General features: G+C 32.0%; 3 protein-coding genes across 5 annotated transcripts in view; 1 reads left to right on the top strand and 2 right to left on the bottom strand.

Annotated features, from left to right (window-relative positions):
• Window positions 1-73: 73 nt before the first annotated feature.
• On the bottom strand, window positions 74-3,710 carry LOC111625566 (serine hydrolase-like protein 2). The gene is made up of 3 exons (XM_023368732.1): window positions 3,589-3,710; window positions 1,081-2,009; window positions 74-436 (listed from the first exon to the last, which is right to left on the bottom strand). The coding sequence occupies exons 2-3, from the start codon at window positions 1,991-1,993 to the stop codon at window positions 426-428; spliced, it is 924 nt and encodes a 307-aa protein (XP_023224500.1). The 5' UTR covers window positions 1,994-2,009; window positions 3,589-3,710; the 3' UTR covers window positions 74-425.
• A 4,582-nt stretch (window positions 3,711-8,292) lies between these two features.
• The window catches only part of LOC111625564, a 21,192-nt gene continuing 12,216 nt past the window's right edge, over window positions 8,293-17,268 (top strand). For 2 of the 3 annotated variants that reach the window (XR_002756749.1, XM_023368728.1), the window contains exons 1-2: window positions 8,297-8,412; window positions 8,502-8,622. Coding sequence is in view for 2 of the 3 variants with exons in the window: in XM_023368728.1 (XP_023224496.1) it covers window positions 8,372-8,412; window positions 8,502-8,622 (162 nt within the window). In the remaining variant the exon portion in view is untranslated. Of the gene's footprint in view, window positions 8,413-8,501; window positions 8,623-17,268 lie in introns of all 3 variants that reach the window. The other variant, XM_023368729.1, reaches the window with a different exon arrangement.
• Window positions 10,271-17,268, bottom strand: part of LOC111625563 (selenocysteine lyase-like) — a 51,475-nt gene continuing 44,477 nt past the window's right edge. The window contains exon 14 of the transcript XR_002756748.1: window positions 10,271-10,902. The gene's annotated coding sequence lies outside the window, so the exon portion shown is untranslated. The remainder of the gene's footprint in view (window positions 10,903-17,268) is intronic.

Below are 17,268 nucleotides of genomic sequence, written 5' to 3'. Positions count from 1 at the left end.
TATGGCTGTACATAAGCAAGCAAAATACACATGGCAGTATAATAAAATAATACATAAATATTTGCTTAGATAAAATATGCTGTAATGATACTCAAATTTATTGAAACTCAAAAATTATTTGTTATTATGAACTCATTTATTTCTTCACAATATCTTTACTTACAAATGGGTACATATCACATAAATCCAAAAATAGTTACAAAACCCTGAGTATAGACATAAGCCAAATTCAAATAGATTTAGCAAAAATATTTTAGCTGCGATAATTTTGTAGATTCAAGCATTATTTGACTTATTGATGCAATGAATTTTTCATTAACACTGTCGGTACTGTGCGCAAATTTTGGTTTGCACCTTTTTCGTCCTTTTTAACATATAAAATCTCTTAAAGGCCACATTTTCGACCTTGTTTCTGAAGAATGTTTTTACTTCTTATCTGTTTAACGAATTACTTTCATTAACTACATCAATATTTTTAAATTTCAGTCTGAATTTCTAATCTATTTTCATTCATTTCTAAATTACATATAGAGATATATGTGGACACACGATGAAAATTTACAAATTAGTGAAAAACCATTATGTTTTACACTGTACTTTTATAATACTTGCATTTAATGCCAGCTATCTTAAGTATATTGAACATTAGAAAATGTGTTGAGTATAAGTCATGGAATTATTGTATACAGAAAGACTAAACTAAGATATAATTCATATCTCAAAATTTAACTTTCTTTCATTATTTGACTTTAATTAAAATGGTACAAAAATAACTTCTTTCTACGACCATATTCTGCTCCTTTGCAAAAATCTTCAGAATAAGAATAAATTAATTAAATACAAATTTCATTTTAATTTATCACAAGCACAGACACATTTTAATGTTGTATACTTTGTATACTGATTCTGTTAAGTTGCATCAGCTTGAATTACTGATTTACAACCAAACAATTGAACTATCTCATATTTTTAAATATATATATGTGTAGTATATCTATCAAATTAAATATGTTTGTGGTAAATACTTATAATTTATTTAATAAATATTTAAAAAAATAAAACTAATTTAATCCTACTCACAATTTTCTAGTTCATCTCCTTTGATAAATGCATTTATAATAGGAGCTATTCTTTCCGGATAACTTAAATGAATGAAATGATTACCGTCGATTTCTACGTATTCGAATCTGCTGCATTTTTCCGAATAAAGTTTTAAAAACTCGTTGTAACTTTCTTGATCGGAAAATATGGGAGATCGTTTAGCTTTAATTAGTAACAGACCGCACCGAATATTAGAAATTAGCGACTTCATAACTACGGAAGAATTAAACCCGCAATCCCACACGTACTTGATCCGTGGATCGCGAGTAAAAACGTATTTACCTGGCTCTATTTCTTTAGTTCCTCTTTCGATTAGTAACTTAATCTCATCTTCTCCGCAATCATTATACTCGCTATTCAGAAGACGTTTCGTAGCTTCTTCTTTAGTGTAAACTGGCGGGTTAGAATTATTTTTTATTTTCTCCTGTTCTGCTTTATACTCGTCAATCTTCCGTTTAATTTTTGACGATATACCTTCGACGGAATACGTAACGGGTTTTAATAAATCGATTCCAATAACCTTATCTATCATTTCTGGATACATGCTCGAGAAAGTGATAGCGAATTCGCTTCCCCAACTGTGCCCTATTATGCTGAACTTTTTCCAATTAAAATATTCGGCAATAAGCTTAATATGGTAGATGAATTCTAATTTAAAATAAGGTAGACCGTCGGTCTTGTGAGACGATCTACCATGACCGATATAGTCAATTGCAACAATATGTAAATCGGGAGACAAAAGCGGTATTAATCTGTCAAACGTTGCCGCGTTGTCTTGCCATCCGTGTAATGCTAAAACAGGTTCGCCAGTCGATAAACCCCATTCTTTGGCAGCCAAGTATCCATTTTCCACGGGAATTTCAATTTCTTTTGCAGTAATTTCGGAGCCCATTTTATTTAGAAAATATCTAAAATAAATTTGATATTTATTAATAAACTGTATTTGTAATTTCATGTTTAAGAAATTGCTGAATTTTTTACAATGTTTCTGAAGCTGATAATTAATGAATAAATTATATATTTTATATTTAGCAGAAAAATTTTATAACTCCAGAAGTTATTATGAATAAAAAAACTTATGTTTAATTATTGGTTAAGATTTTCTATCTAATTTATTGCAAAAAAAAAATATACAATATAGCTGAATCATTACAAATTATTTCAATTAACACAGTGCAATTAAAATTACAAATGATAATTTACTACTTTTATCAGAAAAACCATGAATTACTACGCACAATTATAAATTATTCATATATAATTCCTTATAATACTACCTGAAAAATTTGAATTTAGAAAAGGATAATTTCCTTCCTAATTCCCTAATCATTAGAATTTCATAATACTACTAAATTTTTCCTTGTACATTGAAGAGTTGAAAGAAATAATGTGTGTAATGCTCTGTTGCTTTTATCTGTTAAAAGCAATAAAGCATGTAATGGAAAACAGAACAAAACATTACACTTTGCCGTATTTGTCCGGGAAGTAATACAAATTAACGTTAACTGATAAGATATAACTTATTTTGCTAGCATGATTATAATCTCAGCAAACTGTTCTAAAACTGTAATTTAAACTATTTATCATACTGTAATTTCTATCATTTTCTGATATTTGATGATATTATTATATAATATGATTCATTGATAAATATGTAATATTTTAAAGGCGATACGCAATTTACAATCGGTTTCATTAACAGGTTCTGAAGACATCTTTTAACATACTTTTTAAATAATTAATATTTTTATTTATTTATTTTTAATTTTTGAATATATTTATTTATTTAATTTGAAATAAACATGCAGTTGAACAAGACTTCAAAACATTGAAATTGTAATAGAATTGGTTTAACGGAGGGTACAGATACGGCTCCGAATTAGTCGAGATCCTATCAGAGCCGTAGGTCACGCCCGTGGATAGGGAGACCCGACGTCCCCGATTCTCGGGGACCGTCCCAGGTTTTGCCAGTTTTTAATATTTGATTACAGAATCAATCTTTTATTAACACACCAGTATAATATTAATACACACCAATAAAGAAATCAATTTAAAAAAATAGCCAAAATTCAATCAGTTTTAGACCCCATTTACACTGATTCTGAAATGTGTCCTCGGTTAAATTCTAAACTTTATGGTCAACCTACCACAGGAGTAAAAAGTCAAATGGTCTACACGTGACCCTTCGTGCGGAAGTGACGTCACAAATACTTTGAAAGCGGGTATCTCGACAAGGGGTCACAGACACACTGTTCCTTTGACCTTTTCGGTTGTCTAGAAGGGTCTAATATTATACGATCCAAATCCTTCATTCAGAGATGTAATTTTACTTACAATTTGAGACTGTTTACCTATAACCCATTCATTAAATGTGTATGAACAATAACCGTATTTAAAGTTGTATATATGTCGATAATTATCATTTTAACTTTAAAATCATCCTTAGATTTGGATTAGGAATTAGTAAACATCAAGATTTATACTGACCTTTCGGTTTATAATTTAAGAAACGACGAGGATCCGAACGTAAACAAACCGGCATCTACTAGTGTCAATATACAAACGATCGTATCACCTGTATTACTAATAGCGACACCTGTCGTTACAAATGTGCAATACTTACGTCAAGAACGCGATTTTTCATTCGCGCCTTTTTCTTAACATTTATATCATTTTCTAATGTCATTACAGTTATAAATAAATTATAAAGCTTGGATTTATTTGAAAATTGAATGATAAATTTATTCGTGACGTCAGTGTAATGCGTAAATTTCAGTCTTCGTTTTTGTTAATTTAAGAAACGAATGACGTCAAACACAAAGTCGTGCGTCGCTGATGTCACGACCTTAGATTATTATTGGCGCTGTTCCTACTGTACGTCAATAATCGAGAACGATGTCACAATGCTAAATTATTATTTATTTATATTTTTATATGTCATTTAATTAATTTAAATATAATTTAAACGCTAAAATATTCGAATAATTTTTATTTTTATTTTTTTATTTCACCGATTAATCGAGTAGTGGCGCATTTTAAATGTGTAATTTTTTTCGGAAATAAATAAATATATATCGTAATAAAGAAATTTCTCTCTCTCTTTCTAAATTACATTTTTATATTTTAATTACAATATTTTGTAATTAATATGGATGAAAAATTTGTAGTTTTGACACTATTATTGTTATATTTAGGGAGAAATCCCTAAATCTTTAATATTTTAAAGTAGAATAAGAAAAAGAAATGAGATTAGAAGATATTTAGATTTTAAAAATTCCCTAAAGGCGACATTTTTAAATATTTCGAAAAATCATAATTAAAACAATGGAATTTCAATTTATTTTGCGGTTTTGACAAGACCGGAATAATAATTGCAACAATTGACAAGTGACAAGTGTCGCCGCAATTATTAGCACGTGCGATTCTATTGTTTCTTATTGTGTCAAAGCGAATGGTTTCCGACTTGTTTACGTTCGTAGAATGTAATGTGAATGATCATTACTCTATTCGCGTGAGAGATCGAACTCGATTTAACGCTACCGTTTGCTCGCCTCGAAACTTGGCATTAATTAAACTGAGCGTGGCGCTAAATCGAAGTTTGCCGGAAGATTCCACCGGGCGCCAGGGTCACGAGGGTTATATTATGGTTAATTTATCGCTTTTAAATTTTAAAAATCCTAATTTTCTAACGGGTTTTTCATAATTACAGCCAATTTTACCTCCGTATTTCTATAAAAGTAAGACCCCGCAAGCAGTACTGAAGGACGCTCAGAAGGAAAGTTGCCCAATTTGTCATTTGCTTTGACATAAAATGTGTTGAAAGAACAAGGTCAAATAAAGTAAAACAATTGTTCCTTTCGTGTTGTGTTCATTCGACGTCATTTTTTTAACGTGTTCGTTATAAAACTGAAGCAATGACGTTAAATTGACCTTACAGTGTACACATTCGGGACGAAACAAATGGGAACTCGATAATCGATTGAGCGGATTCGTTTCAAGGTTTCCAAGAGGTGCCAGGACACACTGAAAAACAATCACCCCTAAAGCCCACGTGACAGTGGCGTGCCGTGACATTTGATGATAGGGAAGCTGTGTTTCTATAAGAAGCGGACTTCCAGGGGCAATCAGTTAATTCTTTCTTTACATGTATTTTTTACTCTTTAAATCTTAACCACTTAGTCAAATAGCTCCCTACGAGTGGAATCGGAGACGGTCGCGTTAGGTGAGCGGTGCGTACGTGCACGCGGGCTGCCAAATCCCGAGGGTGCCCATACCGGTCAATTTCAAATGCCTCTTTTGTCGCATCACTAATATACGTCAGAAGACGCGACAGGGTTCTTGTAAATTTTAAACGTTTCTCACCATAACTGTANGTCGCGTTAGGTGAGCGGTGCGTACGTGCACGCGGGCTGCCAAATCCCGAGGGTGCCCATACCGGTCAATTTCAAATGCCTCTTTTGTCGCATCACTAATATACGTCAGAAGACGCGACAGGATTCTTGTAAATTTTAAACGTTTCTCACCATAATTGTAAAAGTCTAAATATGTTAAACTTAATAGATTGTCCGTCGTTTGTTTTCTAACTAATTCGTTTTAGGACTGGGTGTCGTCCAAAGGAAATTTCCAAAATTTAAGACTTTTCGGTCACTCTGGTCGAACTAAAAAAATGTCTGTCTTTATTGCATCTAATATTTCGAAGAAATCGGTCCCACAGTACTCGGCTAGAGATTGGTCCGGNCTATCTCGTTATAATTTTCGATATTTATTTCATATTATTCACTAATGTTAAATTCTATTCCGCTTCAAATACGAAAGAATCGACGATTTTTCGTGTCTTTTCCCAGCTAAATTGTCAAAGCCATTCTTATTCCACACACCGATTTCATTTGAAAATAGTAGGCGAGCCAAGAAAACAATTTCTGCATTTTTATGCATTTACAAAGCCATTTTATCGTGAAAATGTCCAACAAATTTTTTTATCGAAGCGTTTATATTTAACTTAGGCATTGGCCTTTCTCTTTTAATAATGTTTTCTTTTTCATTATACGATCTCGAGCCAAAACTTCTTTAAAATAAATCTTCAATATCGCAATAACATACCGAATCGCTAGCCACGATATAAGGGCTAAAATTAAAAATATAATTATAAAAACTTACTCGGTGAAATAAAATGTGTATGGATATACATACCCGGTACAAAACATTCTTCAATTGTACGAATATACTTTCAAAGAAAATTATTATTAAATATATGAAACGTACATAAAAATACATAAAATATTCTTTACTCTTTAAATCTTAACCACTTAGTCAAATAGCTCCCTACGAGTGGAATCGGAGACGGTCGCGCTAGGCATGCGGTGCGTACGTGCACGCGGGCTGCCAAATCCCGAGGGTGCCCATACCGGTCAATTTCAAATGCCTCTTTTGTCGCATCACTAATATACGTCAGAAGACGCGACAGGGTTCTTGTAAATTTTAAACGTTTCTCACCATAACTGTAAAAGTCTAAATATGTTAAACTTAATAGATTGTCCGTCGTTTGTTTTCTAAGTAATTCGTTTTAGGACCGGGTGTCGTCCAAAGGAGATTAACAAAATTTACGACTTTTCGGTCACTCTGGTCGAACTGGAAAAATGTCTGTCTTTATTACATTTAATATTTCGAAGAAATCGGTCCCACTGTACTCGGCTAGAGATTGGTCCGGTTAGACTTTTGTTTAAGTAAAATTTCGGCTCTTTCGTCGGGGTTTTGTTTACGTTTCCAATTCCCTAATCGCTTAATTATTTAACTTCTTCTTAAGCAGAAATAAGTCGAAACCGGTTACTTCGTACTCGAATATTTGTAGTGTCGGGAAAAAGTGGAAAGAGAAATTTTTATGACAAACGGATACATAAATGGTAAATTTAAGGAAAATAAATTCTAGGGCTTTTTCTGTACCTCGTTCATCTCTCTCGTTCGTTAAATTTAGTTGTAAATGACGCTGTCGAAGTAGCAGTTAATTTTTTTAACATTATACAAGAATTGTACACGTTTCTTTCTACATCCCCTTGAGGACGGGACGTACGAAATCGTAATATCACTGGATTAACATTGAAATCCGCGAGTAATATAAAATCGGAGAGCGGAATAAAAATAGCGATCTTATATTTTTTTCGCGTGTAGTATAGAAATTTTAATAAGATACGTGTTGCGGTTATAATAAAATATTACGCGATTATTTTCGTATAATTAAAATCAATATGTATTTATTTTTTAGAAAAAACAAGGGAAGCGGCGCATCCGCCGCTTCTAAGGACGGCATGCCACTGGTGTCAACGAATACATATGAACGACTCTTTCTTAAAAAAATCTTGGTTTAAAAAAGTTTTTGTTCTATTGGTTTTAAGTGATATGGCAACGCATTTCATAAACGATTGGTCTGCGGGGGACTTTATATGAAAAAATGGTCTCTGTTTAGATGTTAGCCACATAAAGAAAAACCCGGAAAACTCCATGTGTCCAGCTCGTTGCTGAAGCTCTTTGCCGAACCTACAACCTCTAAGCGATGTTTATCCATCATACCACTGATGGATTCGGGCATTAATGAAACGAGAATGAATATTATTTCTTTTTTTAAAATCTTAAATAAAACATTTAATTAACTATCTAATGGATATTTTCTACAGAATTTTTTAACGGGCCCGCTTTTCATCTTGCGGGCCTTATTCCCGTCACTTAGAAATCTCGGTCGAAGCGTGCCAGATATGGTGTGCTTTAATTTTTACTTTGGTACTGGCTGCATCTATTATAACGGGCATTGAAAATAAGCCAATTTAGAAAAGTTGTTTAAAATTAAAAATTGTAAATAAATGTCGGGCTTTTACAAATTATGAATTTTCCGAGTTGTTCCTTCACAACTCGGATGCTCCATTGTGGGCCTGGCCGAATCCATAATGAGCTTACTACAATAGCCCGCAATGAGGCGAGTTTGAAAAAAAAAATATATATATATATAAATTTTTAACATTTTTTTTAGAGATNGAATTTGAAAAAAAAGAAAAAAAAAATATACAAATATATAACTAACCAAAAATTAATTACTTCTTACAAAATGTTTATTTTTATTTATTAAAATTATAAATTTTAAACAACTCTATATATTTTTTTAAAGATTAATGGAACAGTTTTTTCAATTTTCCGCTAGAGGATGACCAATCGTTTAGTTTAAACTTCCTGTTTTGATAATTGTAGATTTCACTTCCTGTCAATCGCAGAGTGAGCATGTCACATGGTGGGAGTGGTAGTAGCTTACAGCATGAATGTTAAAGAGTAAGTTAAATCTATGTGCATTTTAAGAATAAATGTTAATTACATACGACCGAAAGAAAGTATAATAATAATAATAATTAATCAATCAGTTTCATGGACAGTACACATTTCGGCGGTGGAAACGAAAATCTGGATAATCCTCAGCCTCCAACATTTGCAGATTTGGGCATTCCCACCGAACAACAAACTCGTCTAACCATTATTGGAACGGTAAATTTTATTTTTAATTATATTAAATCTGTGCATAATAAAGTTGAGGTTACTTTCAGGTACCAAGTTTTGTCGTGGTATGAGATGCTAGGATATTATCTGTGCATGTGTTCGAATACACTAGGCTCTTGCTAAACCGGCCATGCCTCGCACGTAGCTGTGCCGTATTACCGAGAGTGTATAGCCGAAAGATGCCACCTTAGGTGACCAGTTGCTCTTCGGTGCTTTTTTTTTTTTTTTTTTTTGGATGGAAGTGGAAAAGCGATGTTGCGTGCCGGTTTGGTTTGTTTGTTTGCGGCGACGTGACGCGTGGGCCGTCTGCCGAGCGGGGAGGGCTTTTTGAAGGAAACGGGCCCCTATTTAGGTGTTACAAATACAAAAAAACCCGGAAAAACTCCTTGTGGCCAGCAATGAGTGTTTTGGTGATTTTATTCACTTGGAAACCGTATTGCCTACTGATATGCAATACTATAGAGAGAAATGAAACCAGAGTAAACAGGAAAACGTGACGTGACTACATTTCTGTGGAATTCGTTCTAGACTGCATACTATTAATAACAAACAAAACTTACTACTACACTAAACTTCGGCTGCAAGGTAAGGTGTAGTAGTAAGTTTTGTTTGTTATTTTTGTGAAAATAGATGATTATTAGTAATCACAAGGGGGATATGCTGGATTTGCAAGAGTCTATTGTATATACAAAATATGCAATCTGTTTTCTTTTCGTATACATTTTGTGTGTGTATATTTGTAGATAAGTAATTTATGTTCTTCTGATAAGATTCTTATATTTGTTTTATGTGGAAAGATGTAATTATGACATAAAGCTTGCACATAAGGAGAATACTTTCACTTTTACAATAGGATATGCATCAGACTGCTTCCTGTAATTTTGTTTGACATAACACATTCACTCTATTGTTTACTCGGATTCCATGATGATCTCCTATTACTTTGCATAATATAAACTACTCAAATTTCTGTTGCAAAATAACAAGTTAACTGATTTGTGTAAGGTTTATATTTTTAGTGAAAGTATAATTTGTAATCTAAACAAAATTTATGTATAGAAGAGAGATTTTTATAATGTTATCAATATTTATTAAAACACAGAAAAGTATAATAAGATTAAAATGTAAAAAACTTTTTAAAAGGCCTCAGTCAGTTATTATATATTGGATAAGATAATTAACTGTTAAAAATACAAGTTTTCTTTCCGACTGTTCATCCAAGTTAAAAGTATTTTAAAAAATAGGTATTAAAATTAATCAAATAAAACTTGATTTACTTTTTTCCAATGTCTTTATTGTAATAAGTTCATTTTGATTTAACAATCCTCAACAGTATCACTTTAACAATTGCTAGAACATTAAAGAACAAATTATAATAACTTGCAATATACGTTATTTTTAAGTTGTTATTTAAAAGTTTCGTATTTCCGACAAATGATTGTCATTGTATTCATGCCATCTACAATGATGTGCCATTCTGGAGACACATTTACACCTGTGTTCTGATTTATTACATTTGCATTGTTATGACAAAATGTTCTTTAATTTTTCTTTTCTAAACGTTTCTTTCACGTAATAATATTTTAGTTATTTTCAATTTGACGTATTGTACACGGGACAATTGATGTTTAATTAAGTCTTGACTCTTGTCACCTGTTCTTTTATTTGTGTTTTCAGTTGTCTTCCCGTTTCTCCAATATATACTCTTGTATTATCGAACATTATTTTTTTTAATATATAATGGACTATATGAATAATTAGTGGTTTTATATATATTATAACCCTTTTTATATGTTCTAAATGGCAATCTGTTGTTTTCTCTTCTTATGTTTAGATCTAAGTAATTATACTGTTATTTTCTTCTTTTTCTAATTCAAATATATTATTATTAATTATTTTATTTACTTTTTCTAATATATTATTATCTTCTATCAAATTCTTATTATATTGTATTAACTTGTCATCAACATAGCATGCATAATACGCTGTACCTTTTATATTTTTAATTTCTTCATCTATATATTTCATCACTATTTCTGCAAATTTCGGTCCAATAACACTTCCCATAACACGATTTTGTTATATAAAGATATTAGTTATCAGTTATTATTATGAATGTCATTTTATTGAAATGAATTGATATGCTTAATGGTCGTAATGAAGTTTCTGCTTCCGTATGATTCGCTTCACTTGTCAATATGGAGTTATTAATTCGTTGAGGAAGAACAGGGTCATGAGGATGAAGAAGGCCACTGCTTATGAGACAGTCTGTATCAAAAAATATATATTTATATTACATTTTAAAATTATTACTTACCTATCAAATTTCTAATTTATTGTGTATTTACTTTATCTATAATCTATACTAAATTATTTTTAAGCACGTTAATGTAAACAAGAAAGTTCTCTGCTAGATAAAATTATTTCCTTTTCTATTAAAGACTTTATTTGTTTCCTTTTACATATTCCCTGTTAATCCGAATGACGACTGGTCTCAATTACTTCACATTAGCATGACCATACTGTACTATTAGTTATTATTTATATTTTTAAAAAGATTTTTGTGACAAATTATAAGATCTGTGTAAATATTTAATCTCTTATTATCTATAAAATTATTTTCTTACAAAAGCCATCTCATTAGAAGGGACTGTTATGAAAAATTTGTATATAAGTTCTGGGAGTTTTGACTGACAATATCCTGAGAAAGTCTAATATTTGATGTTAAAATAATATATGATTTTCATGAGAAAATAATCCTAGAGATATTGAAAGAATAAATATTTAAACGGATATTTCTTATGGTTAGTTAAATATTACATTTATAAATGAAAAATAAAATCAGGTAGTTTTTAAACGAGATTATCTATAATTAAAAGAGTTTTTAATATGTCAAATATTTAATTAAATTTCTTACTAGAGTCAATATTACAAAACTCCAAATATAAAAGGCAAGTAAAAGTGAAATGGAATAAAATAAAGCAATTCAAATTTAGAATTTAAGCTTTCGATTTAAAATCTATTGCATTGAGATTTCTGACATAATAGATTTGGGACCAAATTAGTTTTTTTCCGAGGCATCTCTCAGAGCTACAGGGTGTCTTAAAAGTTACCGTGCAGTGAGAAATTTGTAGTGACGTTAAAGTTATAAATATGGCATTTCATACGAGATCTAAAAGTTGTGTGTTCCACATTTCCATTTTGCATTGGATGGCATTACTGCGCACTCACAGATGTTCTGGTGTTTGGACTATACTTTTTGGAGCGACTTCTCTGCTAATTGCATAATCTCCCATGCAATTTAGCCTTCTGGGTATTCAACTTCCACTCCAGATTTTTATCTCTGGAGTGTACTGAAGGGTTGGGTATACAAGAATAATCCTCATACTTTGGAGATGAAGACTGCAATTAACCTAATGCATCAAACACATCACTCCCACTACTTTGCAGAATGTGTTTGATAATATGCAGCATCGTGTGGTGCAGAGATGTCTTTTGGGATGCTGAGAGACATTTCCAGCATTTGCTGTAGGAGAAGCTGTAATATTATATGTAAAACTTCACTTTTATTAAAACTTAAACTTTTTCCACCAGTAAATATGCTTATAAGAACAAATATGTGTGTCACTAACATCACTTAAAAAGTCTCTGTAGATAATTCTTCGACTCCTTTCCCTCTCCGTTGTGTACAATGTGTTTTTTACTCCCTTCCCTTAAACTGTACACACAATGACTGGCCCCTAAATTTAAACCATTTTATTTAATTATATTGGTAAAATTTGTGTTTATGATAAATAGAAACAAATACATTTTTTGTTTTTACACTTTAGTAATTAATTAAATAAGGNTACTACTACCTCTAGGAAGCACTGTAAACAAAAATTGTGACTCCTCAACAGAGAAAAGGTTGTGTGTTCTGCTCTTCTCAAAGTCAGAATAATCTGAAAGAGCCATGGAGAGGAGTGACAATGATTACACTGTAGCAAGCTTAAGAATTTGAGTATTGGTTGGGTGTTTGCTATGTGACATGAGGTGCGCACACTGAGAAACCATAATGGGCAAATGTGAAACTTGGACAATCAATCAATTTGCGAACATTCAACTCTATTTACTTAAGATTAATAAATTAGTCGAAAACATTTAAATTATGACAAAGAATTTTATCTCTATAAAGCAGTTTTAGTTAATTTTCTCTGTATAGAAAGGAATTATTTAAATCCAAACAATCTGCCGAATTAGCGGGTTATTTTCAGGCTACGTTAATAATTAGTTACCAGTTAATTTGACTAGAGGTAGGCAGATAAGCTACCATCTTTTATTAATTTGAATAAATTTGATAAATTAATTTTTAATTTAGAAATTTCTGGAAAGAAAGAACCGGCTTGGAGAGGGACTCGAACCCACAGCTTTATTAGATGGCAGCATATCTCCTACCTCTAGTCAAATTAATTGGTATCAAATTTTAACGTAGCCTAAAAATAGTCGAATAATTTGGCAGATTGTATGGCTTTAATCAATTAAATTGGGTTTTTAGTCAAAGGAATTGTTTGAATAATTCTCTAGAGGTGATGCTACACATGTATTATTTCTCAAGTGACAAATGTTTGCCTATAGACATAAATTATTTGTCATATGCATGTACACGTGCTGCATGTGGCCAGAACAAATGCTTCTCTTTGATGTGGATGGAAAGAATGACTCCGAGAGTGAGAAAACTGTGAACATGTGGTTATATTGACACATTGCAAACATTTACCCAAACTATCCTGCTCTGCATATACCAAGTGGTAAACATTCGTCACTTGGTTTGCCAAACACTATACACTGCCTTAATATTAAATTTGCTTACCAAATCAAAAATTGTCAAGCTAGAACTTGGTTTATTAATTGTAGTCAAGTTCTAACCCAAAATTAATGCGGCAATTAACGATACGATAATTATAAAATTTGAGTTTTATTGTTAAATTTGATACTTTAAAGAATGCACGACGTAGTAAAAAACAGCATTAGGATACCTTAAAACTTATATTATCAGATGTTCGTGATGACATAACACTGTTATTTAAACAGTGAAGCCCTACAATGGTATTAAATGTCAAAGAGTTATTAGAGAGACAGTAGATGGCAAGATAAACAGTAGACAGGAAAATAATTGAGAAATCTTATAAAGAATTGAAAAGAAAGTATTATATGAAAATTTCTTAATTGAGAAGACTAAAAATTGATATATCTAATAGTAATTTAGTCTTTCAACTAGTACATCATCTGCGTCATGTGTTTTAAACAAGAACTGGTGTGGCCATCTTGTGTACGGATTATAGTTATGGCTATTAAAATAAATTTACTTTTACAAAATATCTTTACTTTGTAAAGATTGCAGCAAACATTAGCAGCAATTGTCCTATATACATCAAATCCCAACAATGTCTTATATACTAAATCACCATATATTAAATATGTACAGTACATGCATGATAATGCATGCATCTTTTTATTAAGAGTCACTAGTTCTTTGTTCCTTCCTATACGTGCTTACCTTCCTTTCTTCAGTGATCTCTCACCTGCTTGGTTGCTTGGTGGTCGCTTCGGATGAGATGAAGCCCATTGAAGGAAAAATATGTCACCTCGGTTCATTTGTTGTTTTATCCTTTCTGTACGTCACAATCTCCGTTTTCCAATGAGGGTGCCTTACGAAGATGGCCTAGTTGACCCTCTGGATATGCATCTGGTAAACAGAGACTGTTATCGAGTCCAGTATTAAGTTCGAATGAAGCGTCGTAATGGTTCGTGGTAAAGAAAGAAATAAAATAAAAATAACATGGGACAGTAGTATCATATAATCAGAAATTCAGAAATGCATTCTTGCTAACAATGAGCTTTTCAATACCGTACTAAAAATCCTTGAAGAAAAAACAACAGTTAAGAAGAAGGATGGTAGAAATGAGTGATAGGTAAAATGCTGTTTACATGTTTACAAGCTAATCCATTGTTCTTGTGGTTCAATAAGACAAAGAATATAGCAAGATGATATCAAAAATGGGATACACAACAAGCATTAAATCGATGGATCCCTTTTTTTTTTATGGATGTGATAATCATGCATAACACTGACAAGTAAGCAGATCTTGATTAACATATAACAATAGCATGCTCAGTGACGGAACTGAAGTCTATTAGTAATGGTTTCCTAAATCATAAAATTGTTGAATATTATATTAATTTTCAAGTGTTTGAATTTTCAGTAGTCCTTTGTGATCATTTCTCCATTGCACACGATCCTAGAGCCATCTAAGTTTTATCTCTTCTTGCTAAGTAGACAGTTTCAATTCCAGTTAGCAGAACTCTCTTTCTCACTCTCTTTATGTAGACTTTTATAACACAGCTCCACTTTTTCCTCTAGCGTTCTTTATGCACTTCCTTTCACTCTTATATTCCCTGGGGTTTTGCAATGCTACTGAGTTCTTCCACTTAGACTGGATGGGGATGTTACCAATAGTAAGGCATAAGACACAGTTGAATATTGCTTTAAGAGTAAAACTCTTAGTTCAACTTCTTTTTATTATCTAATGATTAAATGATCAAATACCTTTTGAATTAAAGACTTTTTCGATCCAACTGCTTTTAAATGTATAGCATATTGCTCGAGGAATTTGTCTAAGACCTTCCCATTTTATTGGTTTCAAGAAGAAAATGCAGCTAGATCAAGGAAAGCAAGCTTTTTTGGCTTTTCATTTGAACAATATTATTTGAAACAAATTCAGGATACATGTAGTGTTTTTATTATTTAATGTTGTAAGATTGCATCCAATATAATTTAATTCATCATATTTAATGTTATGCATAAATTTTAAATTTTGTATGCTTTGGGAGCAGCGCATACGTCCCGTACTTGTTTCGAACGATGTCGTGAAGTCTATCTGAAAACATTTCTCCATTACAGCTCTTCCTTAATAGTCTGACAGGTATGGGACCAAAGGGGTGTTGGATTACCAAAAGTATCCAGATTACCGAAAATAATTACATATTTTGCATTGTTTTGCTAGCAGTAGCCTACAATATTCCCTACTCCAACTGTTCGAACAGAACTGCTCACAGAAAACACATGAAATGTGTGTCATTGTGTAAGAATTGGATGGGGAGATTCACGTCGCGACATGCTTCTGTGCAAGCAGACACGTAACGGGGACGGATACCTTGACGGGAGGTGCGTCAGACTATTGAGCATGTTGGATTAAAAAATGTCAGACTATCAAGGGAGAATGTACTTAAAATAACATATTGCTTTCCTTATTCTGATAAATCAATGGACTGTTCGTCTAGAGATATTATTTTTCAGTTTTCTTATCTTTAGAAAAATAAACTTGTAACAAAAATTTACAAATTATTTTTGTCCAAAGTAAGTAAAATTCACCATGTTATATTAATTTCTCATCTTATTTAAGCTTAATTTGTTTTTTTGTGTGATTTGAAGTTAGGAAACATGTAAAAGTACTTAACAAACAATACAATTTAGACTTTTCCCATTGATTTTATTACAGTAAATTAAATGAAATTAAGATATAATACATGACCTTTAAATTGTGTCATTGTATGAAGATAACGAGTCCTTTTTGATTGATAATCTTCTCCTTGAAAATTGATAAGATATGCATTCAATCTTATGTACTTAGAATGAAGAGCATTTATTCTTTTTAAAATATTTTTGAATGTGTTCTTATCTCGGAATGTATTGCAGGAAGCCATAAAATGAATATATAATCTGATTTCTAAATACAGTCACACCTCAACACAGTTCTGTTTGTTTGTAAAAAATTCACAGTAAATTGAATGTGACACTAAACTAAAGGACCTCAAACAATAAGAATATAAAACAACTAGTAGATAGGCACGGCGTTGCTTGGGCAAAAGGTAACAATAGTGAAGATTAAGATTATTATGTTATAGTCAATCTTACCTGTTTCCAGACTAATTAGAGAATTTTTAGATGGGTTAAAAATTGTTCAATTTTCTGCAAAAACGAAAAACTGCATCTACGTCTGTAAATCTTGCCCGTCGCTTTCTCTTAACACTTCCATTGTTCACACTTCCCTGTGGGGAGAAGTGTTAACAACCTCACCCCGCTGGTGGAATTTCAAAAAATCCCTTCTTAGCGTATATTCTTGTGACATACCCTATTAAAATGCAATCAGAAACGCAAAAAACCACATCTGCACCTGCAAATCTTGCATGTCGATTTCTCTTAACACTTCCATTATCGATACTTCCATTGTTACATTGTGAGTGTTTGGAATGGCTATGTCTATAATGTACAGTAATACCTCAACTTACGCTACCCCTACTTACGCGAACCCGGAGTTATGCGATTTTCAAATCTCGTCGATTCGTCTTTTGTTTGAGCGCCACGCAACCCTTGATTACTCACTTCCCCCACACTATTGTTTAGCTTACATGTTTGGATGTGTTGTGCGGAATCCACACATAGCTACAATTTATTTTGTGTTATTTATTTCTCTGTTTGTTATATCTACGGAGACTCGAGAGACTCTACTATGTCATCCAAACGAAGTAGAACTAATTCTTCTGCATCAAACAAGAAAAGAAAAACTTTATCTTTGGAATGTAAAGTTAACATTG

The sequence above is a fragment of the Centruroides sculpturatus genome, unplaced genomic scaffold, assembly GCF_000671375.1.
Source record: "Centruroides sculpturatus isolate CEXI.00-Female unplaced genomic scaffold, Cexi_2.0 scaffold389, whole genome shotgun sequence".
Classification (NCBI taxonomy): Eukaryota; Metazoa; Arthropoda; class Arachnida; order Scorpiones; family Buthidae; genus Centruroides; species Centruroides sculpturatus.
The sequence above is the reverse complement of the archived record's forward strand: the minus strand, read 5'-3'. Positions and strand labels throughout refer to the sequence as shown.

What these genes read in the sequence shown, in the direction of transcription:
- LOC111625566 (XM_023368732.1), bottom strand. Translation starts at nt 1,993, where the DNA reads ATGGGCTCCGAAATTACTGCAAAAGAAATTGAAATTCCCGTGGAAAAT.